The sequence below is a fragment of the Vicugna pacos genome, chromosome 13 (genome assembly GCF_048564905.1).
Source record: "Vicugna pacos chromosome 13, VicPac4, whole genome shotgun sequence".
Lineage (NCBI taxonomy): Eukaryota > Metazoa > Chordata > Mammalia > Artiodactyla > Camelidae > Vicugna > Vicugna pacos.
In genome coordinates, this window is record NC_132999.1 from 17,558,212 (window position 1) to 17,576,804 (window position 18,593).

Below are 18,593 nucleotides of genomic sequence, written 5' to 3' on the forward strand. Positions count from 1 at the left end.
AGTCAAATAGAGATTATAAAATATATAGAAAATACTTACCTGGACTTGAAGACTCAACAGATGGCTGAGGGGAGGGGGAAAAAAGAAGAAAAATTAGCATTTTTGTGTAGTAAGTCTTTACAAACACTACAGGAATTATTCAAATGATATGACACAAAAAAACTAGTTAAGTTTTAATGTCTGAATTGTCTAAGACAAACTAAAACTTCCTGTATAATTCCTACTCTAACATTATGTTTATTTAAACATAGAGAAAGTCTAAAACATTCCTGAACTTAGGAACAAAAATAATAATATGGAATTGATTCTGTTTTTAAAAGCAAATATGTTTCTCCTAACATGTGGTTTAAGAGATAAGATTTTAGGTCTTGGAATTCTCTGAATATTCTCTCCTATCAACACAGGGAAAACTATACCCAAGTTTTGCTATCAAGCTGGTCTCTAGCTTAAAATGAGTGTGAAGAGGCAGAAACAATTTAAAACATTATCTCAGACAAAAAATATGCTGTAAGAAAGCAGAGGGAAATTAAAATGTTTCTTAAGCACCAAACTTTTCACTGGGTTAACTTTACTAACAAACAACATACTTTTAAATTACCACAGCATTAGCAACCTTTCAAGCTAAAGTCAAGAGAGGTTAAGTTATCTAATGGAAGATCGCAAACAGTCCCAATTATAATGTTCCTTCTACTGTAGCATTCTACCTCTCATAAATTACAAGCATTTGGAAAATTTAGAGATAAAATTGTTAGCAACTTTTTTAGTATTATCAGCACTCGACAGTTTGTAGCTGTGTTTTATATCTTAATTCAGTTAATTAACAATTATAAACAAATCATCTACAAATATCAACTCCTATAAAACAAATTCAGTAACAAAAATTCAAAGATGCTTCAAATGACATAAACTTTATAACTAAAATCTTGCCTATTCATTCTGAGCTATCTATTTCATACTCATTAGAAGTCAGAGATGCTGGAGAGCCAAAAGCACTAGCAAAGAGACGGATATTCTAGTATTTTCCTTTTTTCTGCTAAGCAACATGGCAGAGAGACAAGAAGAACAAAATAGAAATTAGTTAAGTGCTCAATTTTTCAAAAGCTAGGCATCTAAGACAAATTCTTACAAGGTGTTAAAACTCCATTTTGTAAACTGTCCTCATTATGCTATTGTAATAAGTATGACAGGCAAGAGTCCACGTGGTGACTCTGACTCTTCTGAGGCATACTTTTCCAAGGGTCCTTTTTTTTCCCCTTTTCTTACAAGAGAATGGTTCTTGTCCATAGCATTGTCTTAGGCTAACAAAAGACTGACTATTCAGTATTAGATATTTTCAAGTGTCACATCAATATCTTTATTTAAAAGTTATGCTTCCACAACGAGTCAAAACAAAAAGTATTACTTTTTAACTAGGTTCCTCTAATGGGAAGCTGTACAGAGAATAATGTAACCATAAAAAGGGTTTTTATTTTGTTTATTAACATCTTTTGAACAGGATTACACACTTCTAGCTCAAAATGGATTTAACCACGACACAAATTATTACACAGCAAATCAGTATTTTAAAATATTAACCCACTTTTATTTCATGCAATTATATTTTATTTCCCAAGTTTAAAAGCACAACTTCTGTCCCAGGCTACAGCAATGTTAAGGACTACCTTCATCTGGTTCCAGGTTCACTATACACAGAACAGCCTTCATAATGCTGTTTTTCCTCCTTAGTAAACTTCTGAAATAGGTTTACATGGCATAAATAAGAAAAAACAGCATTTTCTTCAAATTAGCTTAAAAGAAATAGTTCTTTGAGCATTTGGCTCTTTCTGAACACTCCCATAATTATTCTATTTAATAGTCTTCTGATAAAAAAGGCTGATTAAAAATAAGTTATTCTACTGAATAAAAGGTACATTTTCATTGATCTTATTAGATATTGGCAAGAATAGATACTGAATTGTGACTGGCATCTATATACTTCAGTTTGTAAAAGGACTGAAACTGTGCTAAATGCCAATAAATCCCATACTGATTGTTGTTTTACTGGTAAATAGTTACCACTTTAATGTTCTGAAAAAGGCCCCAAATATTTTCTATTCATCATCAAATGTTTAGAGGACTGGGAGCATTTGTAAGCATAGCTGGCATAAAGTAGAACACCCAGTGCTCAAAGGTAGCACTAATTATATTAAGTCAGACATACTAGAATGTTTCAATAACCATGATTTGACGGATGGTATAGCTAGATTAGGATCCTTGTAGGGGGAAGTAGGGATGGTTTGCCTGTAGATACATATTTTAGTACTCTGTGTTTAAAATAAAATTCCACTGTATCGACCAGAGTAGGATGGGAGTGAGATCGATTTCCTGAAAGTTAAACCAAAGAGAGCTTCTGGAAAAAAGGCATTTGAAAATAGTTTATACTATAAACATCATTTTTGCCCAACCAACAAAGTGATTATCTTTCAAATAAAATACGGGTTTAGTTATCCTAAAACAGGAAATTTCAGTATAAAATGAGGGCATTTTTTTATTTAGGTATTTAAAAGAACAGCAGAACCAAACTATGTTTTTATAGTACTGCATATTTTCAAATGTATAGGTACTTGATCATAAACCTAGCAGTAATGCCTGCCCCACCTATCTCATTTTATAGGTTAGCAAACCCAGGGAGATAAACTGACTTGAACAAGGTTCCACGGAAGGTAGTGAAGGTCCTCCCTTCTATACCTCCCAAGGAAACAACTATGTAAAAAAAAAAATTTCTGTTTACCTTTCTCCTCTTCTCTCTTACTTTCTCTGTATTTCTAAAGTGGTTTTCATCTATTCAAAGCATGTTTAAAATGTGACTGCAAGTTGTCATCTGTCATGTCAGACTATTATCTATGTCTCATTAGGAACTGGTGTCTCTGATAATACCCTCCAGGACAACTACAACGTCTACCATTAATGACTACAGTAAATTAGAAAGGAGGAAGGAGGGAGAAAAAATAAAACTAAAGTTAAACAGGTACTCATTTGTAGCAATATCTGTTTTCAGAAAAAGCTCAAATTATAAAACCTGAGCAGTAAAGAAGATTTTACACTGGGGATTAAAATGTAATTTAAAAATGCACTCAGACATTACTGGTAGAAATAAGAGTTGATCTAAGCATTATGGAGATCATCTTGCCAACGTGAACTTACTCTACTGATATGCCTAATAAGAAGCACACTGAGACATATGTACGTAACATTCATTACCATGAAGTTGTCCATGGCAGAAAGTTGGGAAAAAATTTAAAGTCCATCATTTAACTAGTTAGAAATGAAATACAGTTCTTCCAAGCAAGGGAATACTATTAATTTATTAAAAAGAACTCAACAGTTTTGTTTGTGTAGATTGAGAAAAAATGCTTAAAAATATGTATGTGTACATGTATCTAAACAGATAGATAGATAGATATTTATAAACATTAGGAGTAAAAAAGTTCCGAGGAGGGATTAAATTGGGCTGGAATAAACAGAAAAAGTTTTCACCCAAGAGGATACACAAGAATCTGTTAACAATGGTTACCTCTAGAACATGGGTTGAAGAAGGCTTTTTTCATTTTATACCTTTCTGTACTGTGGAATTTTTTAACCACTTGCAAGAATAACTCCGTTTTCAAAAAGAAAGCTAGAGGAGATTATCTTGTGGAATTATGAGCCATTTTCACTTTTTTCCTTTACTTTTAGATTTTCAAGAAAACCTAGTATTTGCCTTTTTTGTAACAAGTCTGTAATTTTGAAAAATAACCTAGTTTTCTTTTAGGTACTCATAGTTGTTTTATCTGAGACAGAAAACATTAGAGAGATAGACACAGAGTTTGAGTATGCTAAATCAAATTAAAAAATGAACTGTTAACTTTTATACCTTCACCCATATATATGATTTAGCTGATCAAGTTGCTAACAGTTGTAACAAATACTCAATGCCTCAGACTCATTCAAATGTTTCTCTTCTGCATTTTTCTAGACCACGGTAAGAAATATCTCATATACCAGGAAACTATAAGTTGGGAGAGTAAAAGATCAACTAACTAGAATATCACCATTATGAAAACATAAATAAGTAAATAAGGTAGTAAAACCACAAAAGTAATCATTACTCTTTTATTCTAGGCAATCAAAAGAGTATTTTCAATGAGTATTACTGTATGAACTAATTGTTCCCCTTAAACCCATTCCACCACCATTTAAGTATTATTATTACCTACTTAGTAATGTGGACACTAAATCAGAGATTCTCACAGCGACAGGGGTGAAGACAGAAGGGAGTTGGGGACCCTGTGTCAAGGGCTCAACATCCCTCTCTTCCTCCATACAAAATTAAACTGTTTAACTTTACTGTTACTCAGAATAATTCTGGGGCATAAATGAGGTTAAGAAAGTCTTAGAGTTAAAATTAGAAAATTTACTACAGTAGTAATAATTTAGAGGATAAATTGCTATTACTAAGCACTAGGAATTCAGAAGCCTACTAGGTTCCAAGCCTTAACCGTGCCACAGACAAACTGCATGATCTAGGACAAATTATATAAACTTTCTGCTCAGTTTCATTTTCCCTTAGATGAAAAGATTTAGATTTCAAGTTTAGTTCAATTTCCTTTGAGATCTAAGTCCTTTACTTTTATTATAAATTGCTTAAGAGACGTAACACTACTGAGGAGTACTTAGTTAGATGGATGGGATATGTTTAACAGACTCTTCTCAGTTGTTTTTTTTTTAATCTAGGACTATTGGGAAAAGATGATCTCAATTTGCAAAAAGCTATTGGGGGGTGCTACTTTATGAATTTCATATCTATATAAACATAATTGTAACAGCCATTCTAAGCCACAGCGTAAGTCAAAAGAATGGGTCCCAGGTTAACAACTGATAGGTGAACTTAATCACTGCAATGAATTTTGAAATCATTTGCAAATTCTCTGAAATATACAGGGACTCCATCTTAACTCCAAGCAAGAAATTTCTATATACCTGATTGCATTTCATAAAGACACGCTGAAGTTTCAATGGCAGTGTTGTATTTCTGAATTATTTGGGAAAATGATTAGTCTCAAGAATTCTCTAAAAGTAACTCACTTCTATATTTCCCAACTTATCTTTCCTACCTTATCAAGTGTCTTGACCATGACTCGTTCTGAATTAGAACTTTTTATGACTTTCATGCATTAGTGTCAAGTACTTTGGATATATCTTTAATAGCTCTCAAGTATAAATACTCAAATTTTTTTCATTAGCAGTATAGAGAATTATTTAAGGCCTAAATTCATTGCAGTGAAACAAGTTTTGTTTAGAGTAGAAATTAAACACTATCAAGAACAGCAGTCGAGATGATCCTATTTCCTTAAAAACAAAATCCAAGTACCCTCAAAAAATGCTAAACGAGGAGTCTATTTTTAGGAGAACCGAATGGAAGGATGTGATAATGAATAAATAAGACTATGTATTATTTTGGGAAATACTAAAATACTTAAAACTAACATATTAATAGCAAACCCATTAAATTTTCTTCTCTTTATGAGACAACAACATGGCCTAGGTAAAAAAGACAAGTCTTGCACTATACTGTGGCTTTTCTTCCCTGAAAAGGAAGTCCCTCAAGTGTTTACAAACTCTGAAATAAAAGACAAATTGTTCATTCCCAAAGGTCCCTACACCACATTCCTTAAAAAACCCAAAGGATCGACTATTTCTTCCTCTTATTTTTTATTTCGCCGCCTTTGTAAAACTGCTACTACCCTATAATTTCTCTCCTTTAAGTGTGACTAGGAGAGCGTTGATTAAAAATTTTAAAGGATAATAAGCAATGAGAAATTATTAAAAAGTATTAGGAAAGGGAGCATATGCCATTACTTTTAAATACATTAAATATACTTTTAATGTTACTACAATTTCAAGAACTATTAAATACATACTTCCTATTATGAACTAAGATGATCAGATCAAGTATGAAAAAGCAGTATTTGTATTTACATCTAAAGCAATTCATATTTAAGAATTAAATATTCTTCTGGAAAAACAAGGTCAGGGTCATTCTCCTATGTAGGAAAAACCAACAGCAAAAAAGCCCAGAAGCATAATAACTACATTTATCTCAGGAGACATGTTTCTTCAATAACCTGTTTTCCCTCAGATTCACCAAATAAATGCATATTGTCACGCTGCACTTACTGTAATTTTACCAGTTAGTGTCAATCCTCAGGTCTCCTTAACCAAAAGGTGCAAGCACTTGAATTATTCTATCACATGCTTTATGCTGGCATCATAAAGAAGGAACCTCCTGAGAGCTCACACAAAAGCAAGTAAAAGCACTCTATAAACCAAACATTTCTCTTTCAACTAATTTTTAAAATGACTACTCTCTAAAACCAGTCTAATTACTAAAATACTGATAGGAAAATTGCAAATTAATTTTACCTTTCACCACTTCACCTGTCCTATATTTTTTGTAAGATTCAGATGAAAGTTCCTCCACTCTTCCTCCAAATTCACTATATTCACTATAAACAAAACCATCTACAAGTAACTGAATATAAAAAATGAATTTTTAAAAGATACCACATCACTATTAAAAAAAAATGCACTGAAAACAAAATTCAGGTTTCTTCTTGAAGTTGAGCCATCCGTGCGTTCCTACAGAACATGGAGAGTTCCAGTCTCCAAGTGATACAATTTTTAAGAAAACTAAAATATACACTTGAAAATATTACGAAATGATTAGTGATTCAAAATACTGCTTTTCCTCTTACATGAATGCAATCATTTTTAATCTCTAAATCGAATAAACTGTTAAAATGCTTTTACTTACATACTAAGTTGTCAGCATGCTGGGCAGTGAAAATTTCTGGGTAAGGGTTTTTTAAGCTGAAAATTTACTGTATTTTCATACACTAAACTCTGTCCCATCAATAATATCTTGCTTTAAAATATAACTACAGATCTTAAAGCTCAAACCATTGTGAGCAGCACTACAAGGGAAGAAATCACATTACCAAATACAGCACAATGCTGCTTATCTAATGGGAATACAGTGAAAGGGGGGAATCCACTGAATGCAAATATATTTACATATTTAACAAAATATATGTAAATCCAACTACATAGACTCCTTCCCGGCTTACCTATGAAGGAAAGAAACATTTAAGAACCTCACCAAGACTAAGATTCTTTCAGCCCAGTGGAATAAATCCAGTCTCATTTAAGTGAAATACAAACTACGTTTTCTCCAACTCATATTCCGTGAAATACAATTCTTTAACCACAAAGAGCAAGAGAAATGGAAATAAATCTAAAGATCTAAGTTTAGTTTTCAATCAGAAATATTAAAATTTAAAAAATAGTACTGGCAGCGAACAATCCTGCTACAGTAATCTCTCTTTCTCTTTTAAAAGCAAATACTCCAGGACATAAAGTCAGTTTCCAAAAAGAAAGGAGGACTCCAAGAGACACCCCAGAAAACTGTTAAAGTCCCTCCACTCAACAGGTACTTGAAAAGGCTTCCAAATTAATATTTTTTCCATAACCTATGTTTCTGTATTTCAGAGTTTAGAAAGGAAATATGGTATTGATAAAAGCGTACTCACCATTGACTTCATTTAGCAAATAATGAAGACGAAAATTGGGGGTTGAATGGTAACTATAACCACCTACTTCCTGAATCTGTTTTTAGGCGCCTCTAAGACAATGGAAATGGTAATTCTCACAAGAAAGAAAAAAGCCTTATCAATCATTTGAGAGTGGCTTTACTCAAAGACATAAAAGTCCAAATATATCGCCTCTTGAACTCCAGCGAATAAAGGAAATCGAAAGAATAAGGGGGAAAAGGCAAAAAAAAAAAAAAAAGCTTAAAGGTTTAAATGATAGGCAGAAATTTAAATCTCTAGTTAACATAAGCCAAATTTAAATTAATTTTAACGGGTTGCTTGCCTACCGATTTGAGGTCCCAAAATGTAAAAACTCACTACCGAAGAAAGGGGGCTTTGGAAACTCGTTTACTAGAAAAAGAGCAAAAGGGAAAAAAAAATTCTTCCCTAAGGGGAAAGAAATTGTAAGAGAAAGAACACAAGAATAGACAGCCTTGATTTGGAAGGGGGAAAAATGCCTGGAAAGTGATGGAGAGTAAGAAAGGGAGAAAGCAACTCTTAAGAAATGTAGAGAAAAAGGTCCTATGGGGGAAGACGGGGCAATGTCTGAAGAAATGGGGAGACTCCCCCAACCGAGACCCAAGGATTGCGAAAGACCACGTTCATTTCTCCACGCTCATCTGGTCACCAGCAAGAAAATTACAGGATTAATCACAAGCCGTTTTCCTTAGGTTTTTCCCAACAGAGACGGGATGTGAGTAGCAAACTGGTGGGGGTAACGCAGAAGGGCGCAACAGCATCTCGGTTAGGGAGGGAAGAAACTTCGCAAGAAGAGGAAGCAGCAGCTCCTCTCCCGGCCCCAGCACCGGCCGGCGAAGTTGCGCCACAGGCGCCACGGCCCGCAGGCGCCCCCTCCCCCTCGTCCCTCTCTGCACGCACTACTACGCTTCACTCGACCCTTCAAACTGCCCCCGAAGTCCAACTACGCCTCCGCGTCCTCCTACCCCCGGACCCATCCCAACTAAGTTCCACGGAAAGCTCCCGCCCAGAGCGCGGCCTGTTCCGGACAACAGGTGGGCAGTGGCGCCAGCAGGGCTGGGCCTCTCCTAGCCAGGCCCACTCCACTCCTCCCCGGCCCGGACCCGGGGGCGCCCGGCTCCGGGACGGGGAGGGGGAGCTCGCTCCCTTACCTCCGCCATATTTGCCGTACTGTCGGGTCACATCTCCGCGGCGGTCGCAGCTGGGTCACGGCCAGAACCCGGATGTGAGACTCGGCAGCGGGACTCCAGCCGCTGCCGCCGCCGTCTCTGCCGCTCCCGCCGCCGCTGCCTCGGCGGGAACGCGCAGGAGCCGCCCGAGCGCGCCCACCACACCCCACTCCGCCCCCTCGCGGCGCCCGGGCGGAGCTGGACTGGAGGGAAAAGGCCGGCGCGCGCGCGGGAACAGGAGCGAGCGCGCGAGGCCCCGAGGCAGCCCTCCCCGGGAGGAACTCGGAGGGGGCGGAGTCAAGGTGGGTGTGGGGGGAGGTGGGCGTCTAGGCGCCAGGCACCTCCCGTGCCTTAGCAGATCCGAGACTCCAGCCCGGGAGAGGGCTCTAGGGACTGGAGAGGTCAAGGAAAGGAGCTAAAGGAGCCGCGTTCAGCATTCACGTCGCAGGGGAAAAGCTACATTACGTTCTACACGTAGGTTTTTTTTGAAGTGCATTTGTTGGAAAACGGTTGTTGCTGTGATGCAACAACGGCAAGTAGTGCGCTTTGAAAGCGCTTATCCCTTGACAAATGTTTCTCTCGGTTGATTCCTGACAGGAAATGTAAAATCCCATATTCTGAAATCTTAGAGGTCAGAGCAGAGATTAAGAAAAGGGTTTGCGCTAAGTGGTCTGCCATCCGTGTATCCCATTTGCTTTTCCTCATACACCTTCTGCAATGCCAGTAGCAACATAATTGTGCAACAGCTGAATTCTGCACTAGAGAAAATTTTTAAATGTGAAATACTAACAAGCTGCTCTTTGATGGATATAAATAATTTCCGACTCCACTGCATGGAGGGAGAATTTGCTTATTTGCAATCCCTGAAATGCCTGCAATTTAAAAGTTTCTGTTAATGTATTGTCCTAGAACTGCCAATTGGCTTTGATGATAATTCTGATGATTGCCAGAGCCAATGATTGCGAAATAACAAACATGTTTCACTTCCATTACTAAGGCAGATACCGGGTAATGAAAACGTGCTATTAAAACGTGCACTAACATATTTTACTAAATCAGGAATTAAAAAGTCTTACTTCATAAAGACATTCCCCCCAAATGTTCAAGGGTTCTTCTTAATGCAATTTCAGAAATGACTACCAAAGTCAGTTATATATGAAAATAATTCCCTCCAAATAATCTGATGCAAGCACTACAATATATTGCATAAATGTGCACACATACAATTTTTAAATTGATACTTAACTTACAACACAATGTGGGAAGGCTGTTTTAAGTTATTTGTATTCCCTTAAAATGCTAGACTCTATTAGTAGTTTCGTATTTCCAAAGAGTCAACATTAACTTGAAATTCTTATGTCCAACAATAACTTGTGCATGAATATTTTGTGCATTTATAGGTATATGAAGTAGCTGCTAAGTGAAAGGACATTACCTGGTAATTTGACAGGAAAAGAGTCCACAGACAGTCTGTAAACCAATTAAACATAAACATCTGATGCACATTTTCTACTGAAAGAAAAGCAAGGGAAAGAAGAGAAAGGAAAACTTTAAGGTTCCCAAATCTACAAACAATTTTTACCATTAACTGTACCGTAAGTATTTTCATTTTATTTTTTAGAATACTTATATAAAAAAATCCTTATTTTTCAGGATTCCTTGGGATAATAAATATTTTAGCATAGGTATATAGTTTCTAAGAGTAACCCTGTTGAATTACCTTAGTTCTTTGCACTTGAAATAGAAAAGACTTTTTTACAAGTCAGTTCATTTTCAAAGTTTTCACTTTGAGATGCTTGATGGAAACAGCTGTGAAGGCAAAGAACAATGGATGTGCGCAGACCTGAGGTGGGTAAAGATAAAAAGAATAAGGAGCCTAGAGGTAGAAACTCAGGCTTTCTAAAACCATCTGGTTGAAGGAGGATTATCCATTTAAATACGAAAGCTAACATATGAAATTTAACTGGTTACCAAAAGGAAAATTAAAAAGTGTTGTCAAAATGCAAGGTACAGGAATAACTCAGTTGCTTAAGCCCATTTAATCTTTGATTCTTCAGTTAAACCATCAACAAAAATCCCAATTGTGATAAAGAGGTGGGGAGCAAATCCCTTAATCTACTGAATGAATTGTGAAATTGTCAGGAATGTTGAGGTCTGGGACATATTTGAACAGATATCCATCTTACTGATAAATGACTTTCAAGTTTATTCATATCGTGTATCAATTTTACTAATTTTAAGTGGCATTTTATTGCTTAGGGGGAAAATCCCCTCTACATTTTTCTCCTTCCTTTTTTTTTGTAAACGTGGGTTCAGTGATTTTTTCTTAAGGTTCAAATATTCTAAAGGTAAAAGGAAACAGCTCCAATATTGTAACATATTACTACTAAATTTAGTATAGTTCTAATCCCATTTTATTCTAGTGACATACTTATTTTTAAAAACTGTAGGAGCCATCTTAAGGAAAGCAAAGTCTTTCTCAAAACTCTTGCTTATGTCTTCAGTATCAAATATGTAAGAATTAATTATTCATTACCATAGAATCATAATGTTGGATGGGACCTTAGAGGTTGATAGTCAGTTTCTACCCTGTCTAGGTAGGAAGCTCTCATCCTGTTTCCCCACTGCCAGGCTTTTCTGCCTATGCTTAATCACCTCCGGTGACTTACTGTCTCATGGAGAGGCTGCTCTTTTCAAAACGGCTCTAATGTTTAGACCATTCTTCTTTTCATGATTTACCTCCTTATTACTTCCACCCATTACCCTGAGTTCTTCAGCATTTTGGATTAATTCAACAGATGTCGTCTTTGTATTCAAATACAAACACTCAGTATTTATACTTGGGTTAACAAAAATAATCTGTAAACCTATTGATAATAGATGAGCTAAAAACAGAACATTACAAAGTTGAAGGCATGAGAAAATTCACCATTACCTATGAGTTGTTTAAAGTTATTAGTTTATAGTCTTTATTATTGTGATATCCAAAATGGTAGTTCTGTTAGAATTGTGTAGTAGACTATTTAATTCCAATTACATGTGAGGTTTGTGGCTAATGTCCCAAAACAAAACAAATTACTCCACAAAGCCTGAATAAATGCCTCTTTAGCTCCCATTCCCCACCTAAAGGCTTCCTTACTTTCAGGCAAAGTAACATGAGCTTTTACCACATTAAGATACTCAAAACTGCTATTATACTGGGAAATTATTTTTAAGGAATTTACTGAATACTCCATTAAAAAGTTATTAAACAGTTTTATAGAGGCTGCAGTACACATGCACACACACGAACCCTGTCAAAGTTATTATTTTGCTATGAACAAAAATATTTTAAGGTCTCGATTTTACTTCAATCAGTACCTTAAGCTAACCAATAAATTAACCTAGGAATTTACATATACCTAGGAAATATAACCTTTTATTCAGTACCAACGCCTGATTCGAATATAAGTAACATATACCTTTACTATATAAACATGTTATGCAATTCAAAAAGGCACCTCTCAAATGCACCAAGAAAACACCTGTAAAAATTTAGAGTCTGGGGCTATTTGAATGGAATAGATTAATATGGTACATTCAAAACCCTAAAACCAAGTTCTATATCTAACAATCTTCAGACTCCATGAGCCCCCTTTGAGATTATTTTGTAAATTCGTTCCTAAAATTTTTATTTAAAACTACAGCCTATACATAATATGCAGGTAAAAATTTAAGGATAACTACTAATTTGGTTGAAAATACCTAAATGCCAAAAACATTTTTTAAAATGACATTTGAGAGAAATTGAGAGCTTTACCTCTACATTAGCAGGCAGAATGTACATTGCAAAGCAGTAATTCATTACATTTGGAAGCCCCACATCTATGCAACAATCAACACCATCTTTTTGTTGGTTTGATTTTTATTATTAATGCTACCCCTAAACACGTATTATAGCTTTTTGGTTTTTCAAAGAACAGTTCTGGTTTTTCCTTCGTTAAGAGTTTTATCCAGTGACCTCATTTTATCAGATTATCACAAACTGATATTTTGATAGTTCTTATATTGTTGACATGTTATTTTTATCTCACCCAAACTCTGGAAATCATTGGCCCATCAGCAGTTCTCAAACACTGGAAGCATAATATAACATTTATATTACTTGAGGGAGTTTGGACTTTCCCTCCCTTAATCTCCAAGTGTGCCCCTGCCTACCAGCATCACATCCGTCTTGTCTGCATTGAACCTCAACCAGTTGGTTCTTAACCACGTCCGAAACTCAGCCAGGCACTGGGAGAATCGAGCCACCACACCATCTGGATCAAAGGAAAGAGAGCCTCAGTAGTAGTGAGACCAAAGACCATGATGATGTCGCAAGCTCACCATTCACTATGTCTCAATCTTTAAACAAATGGCCAGGAATTAGGACAGTAACCCCATGACAATTTTAGAAAAACATTAATGAGCCTTGAGTTATGCAATTTGCAACCAATGGTAAAGGAATCAAAGCGACCCGATAAATAGGTCGCCTCATTCCGCCCATGACTGAAGAAAGGTTCACTCAACTCCAGGTCATTTCGGCTAAGCGGCCTCAGGAGACGGGCCAGTCTTGTAACTGCATAAGCTTTTCTGCAAAATTAAGGATTTTAGTGTTGGAGAAAGATTTAGGGATAACGGGCCCAGAGAGGGGTAGTGATTCGCCCAAGGTCACACAGCAAACGAAGACCAGAAATGGGCTCCAGACCAGAGATCTTTCCATTAAAAGCTTAAAGAACAAGGCCATTCAAACGCAGAGGAGGCATCTGTCGCCAGCGATCCCCTACGGGCGGGGAGGACTTCATTCCCTCACAATAATGCCCTCTTCGAGCCTCTCTTCCCTACCTCACTCCCTTCCAAAAGAGCCAGTTTGCGGTGGACCCGGCTCACCACAGGGGTTGCAGTGGGAGCCGGAGCCTCCCGAGGTTGAGACAGAACCCGAGATACATTGGAAAAGAGGCGGAGCCACAGGGGGGTGGTCAGCTTAGCCCCACCCCGACAGGCTCTGGGGGCAGACTGGAGAAAAGGGCGGAAGCGGACAGGGCGAGGCGAACTCACTCCGCAGCGGACTCCCGGCGCGCCGTGGACGCCGGGGTAGATAGGCTCCGCCGCCACCGTCAAAGCAAAAGACCCGGCTGGGCGGGGGTGGGAGGCTGAGGAGCGCTGCGCATGCGCCTTGGGGGGGGCCGGCGCCACTCGGGGAGGGGAATAGAGCCGGGAGCTTTCACGTAACCCCTCCCCGGAAGTTAAGGGTCTTCCGGGCGGCATTCTGCGGTGGGGGAGGGGAAGGTGGAAAGGGGACCGAGGACATCTCGGGAGCCCCTTATCCCAAACAGGACTAGGAGAGGAAAGACGGTTTATGGAGGCTGCACTTACAGCCGCTGCCGCTGCTGCCGCCGCCACCTTCGCTGCTGGCGCCACCGCCTGAAGAAGCCCCATCCATCCGCCTGCAGCCGGGAAGACTCAAGAGCCTGGGAGGGGCCTGGGGCCGGGGCCGCCCGCCTCCTTCTTCTAGTCGTCGTCCGGAGCTTCCTCTTGCTCCACCAACCCTCTGCCCTCCCCTCCGCCTCCGCCCTCCTCCTCGGCCTCCAGCCGCCAGCCAACCGCGCGGCCGCTTGTTCAGCCAGGGCTCCACCGTCTCCATGACGCCGGGCAAACATTATAGTGCCTCGGCCGGAGCCGCTAACGCTGGGATTTGGGGTACAGGGACTCCAGAAACAGCCAGGGAAAGCGGGTGGTCTTCCACTCTCCAGCCAGCCAGTCGCCACCATGCCCATCTCTCCGGTAAACAGCCGCAAGCAGCTGAACCTCACCGTGTAAGTCCCGGCGCTAAAACCTTAGTCTATCCCTTAGGCGCCGGAGGGAGGCCTTTCAGATCCTATCTCTTGCTGCATCAGTGTTCAGTCAGCAGCCCTCGAATCTCCTAGGCGGTAGTGTCTCCTTCCTTGGTCTGGTACGGCCTTTATCGAACCCCTTCTGCTGTGCTTGCTGTCTGAAAAAGGACCAAAGGACCTCTTTGTTTAGAACCACCTCTCCTAGCACTGTTCTTTTTTTTTTTTTTTTTTTTTTTGGTCTGTAGTCTCAAGCTTGTTGCCTCCAAGCTGTGCCCAGATGTTCAGTCCTCTCACCTTCTGTGAGCCACCAGACTGAACATTACTATACTCTGTAGTCAAGGTTTTTTCCTGCCTCCATCCTACCTTAAAACTCATTACAGCTTACAACGTTCTATTGTTCTGCAGCAGTTAAATGGGGCCTGGAAAAAAGCACACAGCTCTACGGATTTGTCTCTTATAACTTCAAATGGCCAGCAATTCCACTGAAGTTTCCTAATTCATTCACTCTCCCACACTTCCAGACCACTTGTGTTCTGTCTTTTCAACCTTCAGTGTCTCCCCTCTCCAATCTCTTCCAGCTCAGCTAATCTTTCTTTAGCAGAATTTGTTGAAAGGTCTTGGGAGAGAACCTTCCCTTCTCTCTTGAATATGGTACTCAGGTTTTTGTCCATCCTACCACTCCACAAAAAAAGAGCTTTTGTGAAGGTCAGCAATAGCTGTCCACCCAAAGGCAATGGCCATGTCTCAGTTTCTTTATTAACTCACCCATCACCAGCTTTGCTCTAGTTAATCACTTTTTGAGTTTAGAATCACTTCATTTGATTTCTGGGACACCACTCCTTTCATAATTCTCTCCTTGGTTTATGCCTACTCCTTTTCAAAGTACTTTACTGGGACCTCCCCATGCCTAAATATTGGAATGTTGCTGGGGTCAGTCTTTAAACCTCTTCTCTTTGGTGGTGGTGTTGGCTTGCCTTTAAAAATTATCTGTATAGAAATGCCTACTTAGTTAGCATGCTCAAGGTCTTGGGTTCAATCCCCAGCACGCCCATAAATAAATAAATAAACAAATAAATAAACCTAATTATCTCCCCCTCCAAAAAATTTTAAAAATAAAATTTAAAAACGTGTATACACTTGTGATTTACCAGTTTATATCTCTAGCTAACACTTCGCTCAAGAAAATAGACTTAAAATCAAACCTGTACAATTAGAAGTTAAAAGGTATCTCAATTCATATTTGAAGCTGAACTTAGTTCCCCCCTCTGATCAACTCTACAGTCTTTCCCACTAAGGTAAATGGCAATTTCCATTCTTCCAGTTACTCAGTAAAAAACCTTGGGTTACTCTTCTCAATACCTCACTCCATGGGCAGATTCTACCATTATTCTACCTGCAAAATCAATACAAACTACCACTCTAATGTAAGTCACTGTCATATTGCAGTAAATACCTAAATGGTCTCCTTGCCATCCCCCTCAACATGGTAATCACTTCTCAGAAGCCTCCAATTTTTCCCATTTCACTCGGAGAAAAAGCTCACATCCTTCCAGGGCCCCACAGGATCTCACTGGGACTCTTTCCCCTTGGCTAATTACACTCCATATTCCACAACAATATCAGGCACATTTTCCCACTTCAGGGCCTGTGCATTTGCTGTTCTTCGGAATATTGTACCCCCTGGTAATCCCATGATTCACTTATTTCCTTCAGATGTCACCTTAGGAAAGAGTCTTCTAACTACTCTACATAAAATAATAATACTCTTCCCAGCACTTTCAATTCCTTAGCTTACTTTATTCCTTTCTATGAAAACTTACTTCTGTTTGGTTTCTTATATACTTGTTTGTTAACCAGTCTTCATCTGAGCTATGATGTGCTTCGTGAAGGCAGAGATTTTCGTTTTGTTCACTGCTATTGCCTAGAATGAAGGAGGCACTCAAATATTTGCTGACAGCAAATGAATGAATGAATATGTACTTCAATAACATTGTTTATTGCTCATCTTGTCTGGTTTTCATTTTAACTTGTAGCTATGGAAATCTCAAAGTAAAATTAAATTGATTTCATGTAAAATTTTAAAAAGTCACAAAACTCTTGTAGTATCTGAGAGAGTGTTAGAAAAATTCCTTGGGGATTACTTAAACAATGACAAATTCACAGGAGATTTATCTGTTAAGGAAAGAGTGGATTGAGAGATAAAAAGTAGTGTAACCTTTGCTTTCTGGGGTAGCCATATTATCTAATTAAAACAAAGTTTCATAGACAGTAAAGTATACAACCATTGGTTTGACCTAATACAGTATTTCTCATCTTCCTCAGTTTAGGACTCAATCCTGATCCTGGAAAGGATCTCATAAAATGTGTTTTTATCAGTTTTCCACTTTTGTCACTCCAGTTTTTTCCTGTATTGGATCTTTCTTATTGGCTTAACAGTACAGATCTTCCTCAACTTATAATGAGGTTATGTTTCAGTAAACCCATTCTAAGTCAATGGGTTAGGTTGAAAATGTGTTCAATACACTTATCCTGCCTTAAACATGCTCAGAACATTTACATTAGCCTGCAGTTGGGCAAAATCATTTAACACAAAGCCTATGTTATAATAAGGTGTTGAGTATCTCATGTAATTTATTGAATACTGTACTGAAAGTGGAAAACAGAATGGTTGTAACTATATCGATTGTTTAGCTTCGTGACAGTGTGGCTGACTGGGAGCTTCCACTAGCTGCCAGCATCACAAGAGAGTGTCATTGTACAGAGTATCATTAGCCTGGGAAAAGAAAAATTCAAAGTACAGTCACATTCACATCACTGCAATGCATGTCACATTCACACCACTATAAAATCAAAAAGTCATAATTGGAGGACTGGGTGTATTCTCCCATTGTGGTAGAAACCACTAATACTTTCTTCAACGCTTTTATCCTATTTCTCTGCCCAGTTTCTCTATTCTATTTCTTTACACGTTCATTCGTTGCCTTTTGATTTTTTAGGATGGAGTTTACATCTGTTCTTGCGTGTTACTCACTTTTCCCATTAGGATCCTTAGCATATTAATCATAATTATTTTAAATTCCCATTCTTGACAGTTGCAAAATCTCTGCCATGTCTTAGTTTGGCTCTAATGATTGCTTTGTTTCTTCAGATTTTTTTGCCTTTGATATGCCTTGTATTTTGTTGAAAGCTGAACATGAACTGAGGTAAATAAGTCCTTAGTGTAAGATTTTATGTTTATCTGTCTAGGAATTAGGTTGCCTGCTGTATCTGTAGGTTTCTGAGGCTTCAGTTTCCTCTAATGTCCTTGTTTTTGTCTCCTCTGGTTTTTAGGTTTCTCTTGAGACTCCTTCTTAAATAGAGTCTGAGCCTTGCAGTTCTATCCATTATAATATCCTGTGGTTATACAGGAGCCCTATTGATGTGGTAGTACGATGGGGGAGAGGAAGTGTTCCATAATCCTATGATTAGGTCTTAATCTTTTAGTGGGACTTTGTCCCTGGGCTGTGACCTTCACAAGCATTTCTCAGAATTGTTCTCTTTAGGTGGCACGAAAAGTTTAGATGGACTTTCCCTTCCCCCATGTTGGTTAGGCTCTGGTAAATAATTTTCCCTTGAGACAGGCCTTTGTTAAGGAAATCTAAACATTCTGGGTTTATTTCAAAATGGTTACTTCCTGTCTCCCTGCTGGAACTATCAAGAGATTTTTTTTCTCTGATCTTCATCCCAAGAGTCTGGTCGAGCTCATGAAGGTAAAACGAAAGTGTGGGTGCTTCCCTAAGGCTGGGCCCTCAGGAGTTTTTATCTTTTGAATTGGTCAATACTCATTTCCAGCAATTAGTCAGTCACCTTTTAGGTTTTCCTACCACTTGCTGGCTCCAGTGGCAGTTTCTGCTTCCAATAAGTTGTGAATCTCTGTTTTCTTTTTC

General features: G+C 38.4%; 2 protein-coding genes across 11 annotated transcripts in view; one reads left to right on the forward strand and one right to left on the reverse strand.

Moving 5' to 3' along the window:
- MIER1 (MIER1 transcriptional regulator) overlaps nucleotides 1-14,643 on the reverse strand; it is a 56,229-nt gene extending 41,586 nt beyond the window's left edge. The window contains exons 1-4 of one of the 9 annotated variants that reach the window (XM_072974246.1): nucleotides 14,210-14,347; nucleotides 13,013-13,113; nucleotides 10,251-10,324; nucleotides 40-64 (exon numbers count right to left, since the gene is read on the reverse strand). In XM_072974246.1, coding sequence (XP_072830347.1) covers nucleotides 40-64; nucleotides 10,251-10,310 — 85 coding nt within the window. In that variant the 5' untranslated portion in view covers nucleotides 10,311-10,324; nucleotides 13,013-13,113; nucleotides 14,210-14,347. The other 8 variants (XM_072974248.1, XM_072974247.1, XM_072974249.1 and 5 more) reach the window with 8 other exon arrangements.
- DNAI4 (dynein axonemal intermediate chain 4) overlaps nucleotides 14,522-18,593 on the forward strand; it is a 77,680-nt gene continuing 73,608 nt past the window's right edge. For both annotated transcript variants that reach the window (XM_031683445.2, XM_072974243.1), the window contains exon 1: nucleotides 14,522-14,649. In XM_031683445.2, coding sequence (XP_031539305.1) covers nucleotides 14,603-14,649 — 47 coding nt within the window. In that variant the 5' untranslated portion in view covers nucleotides 14,522-14,602. The remainder of the gene's footprint in view (nucleotides 14,650-18,593) is intronic.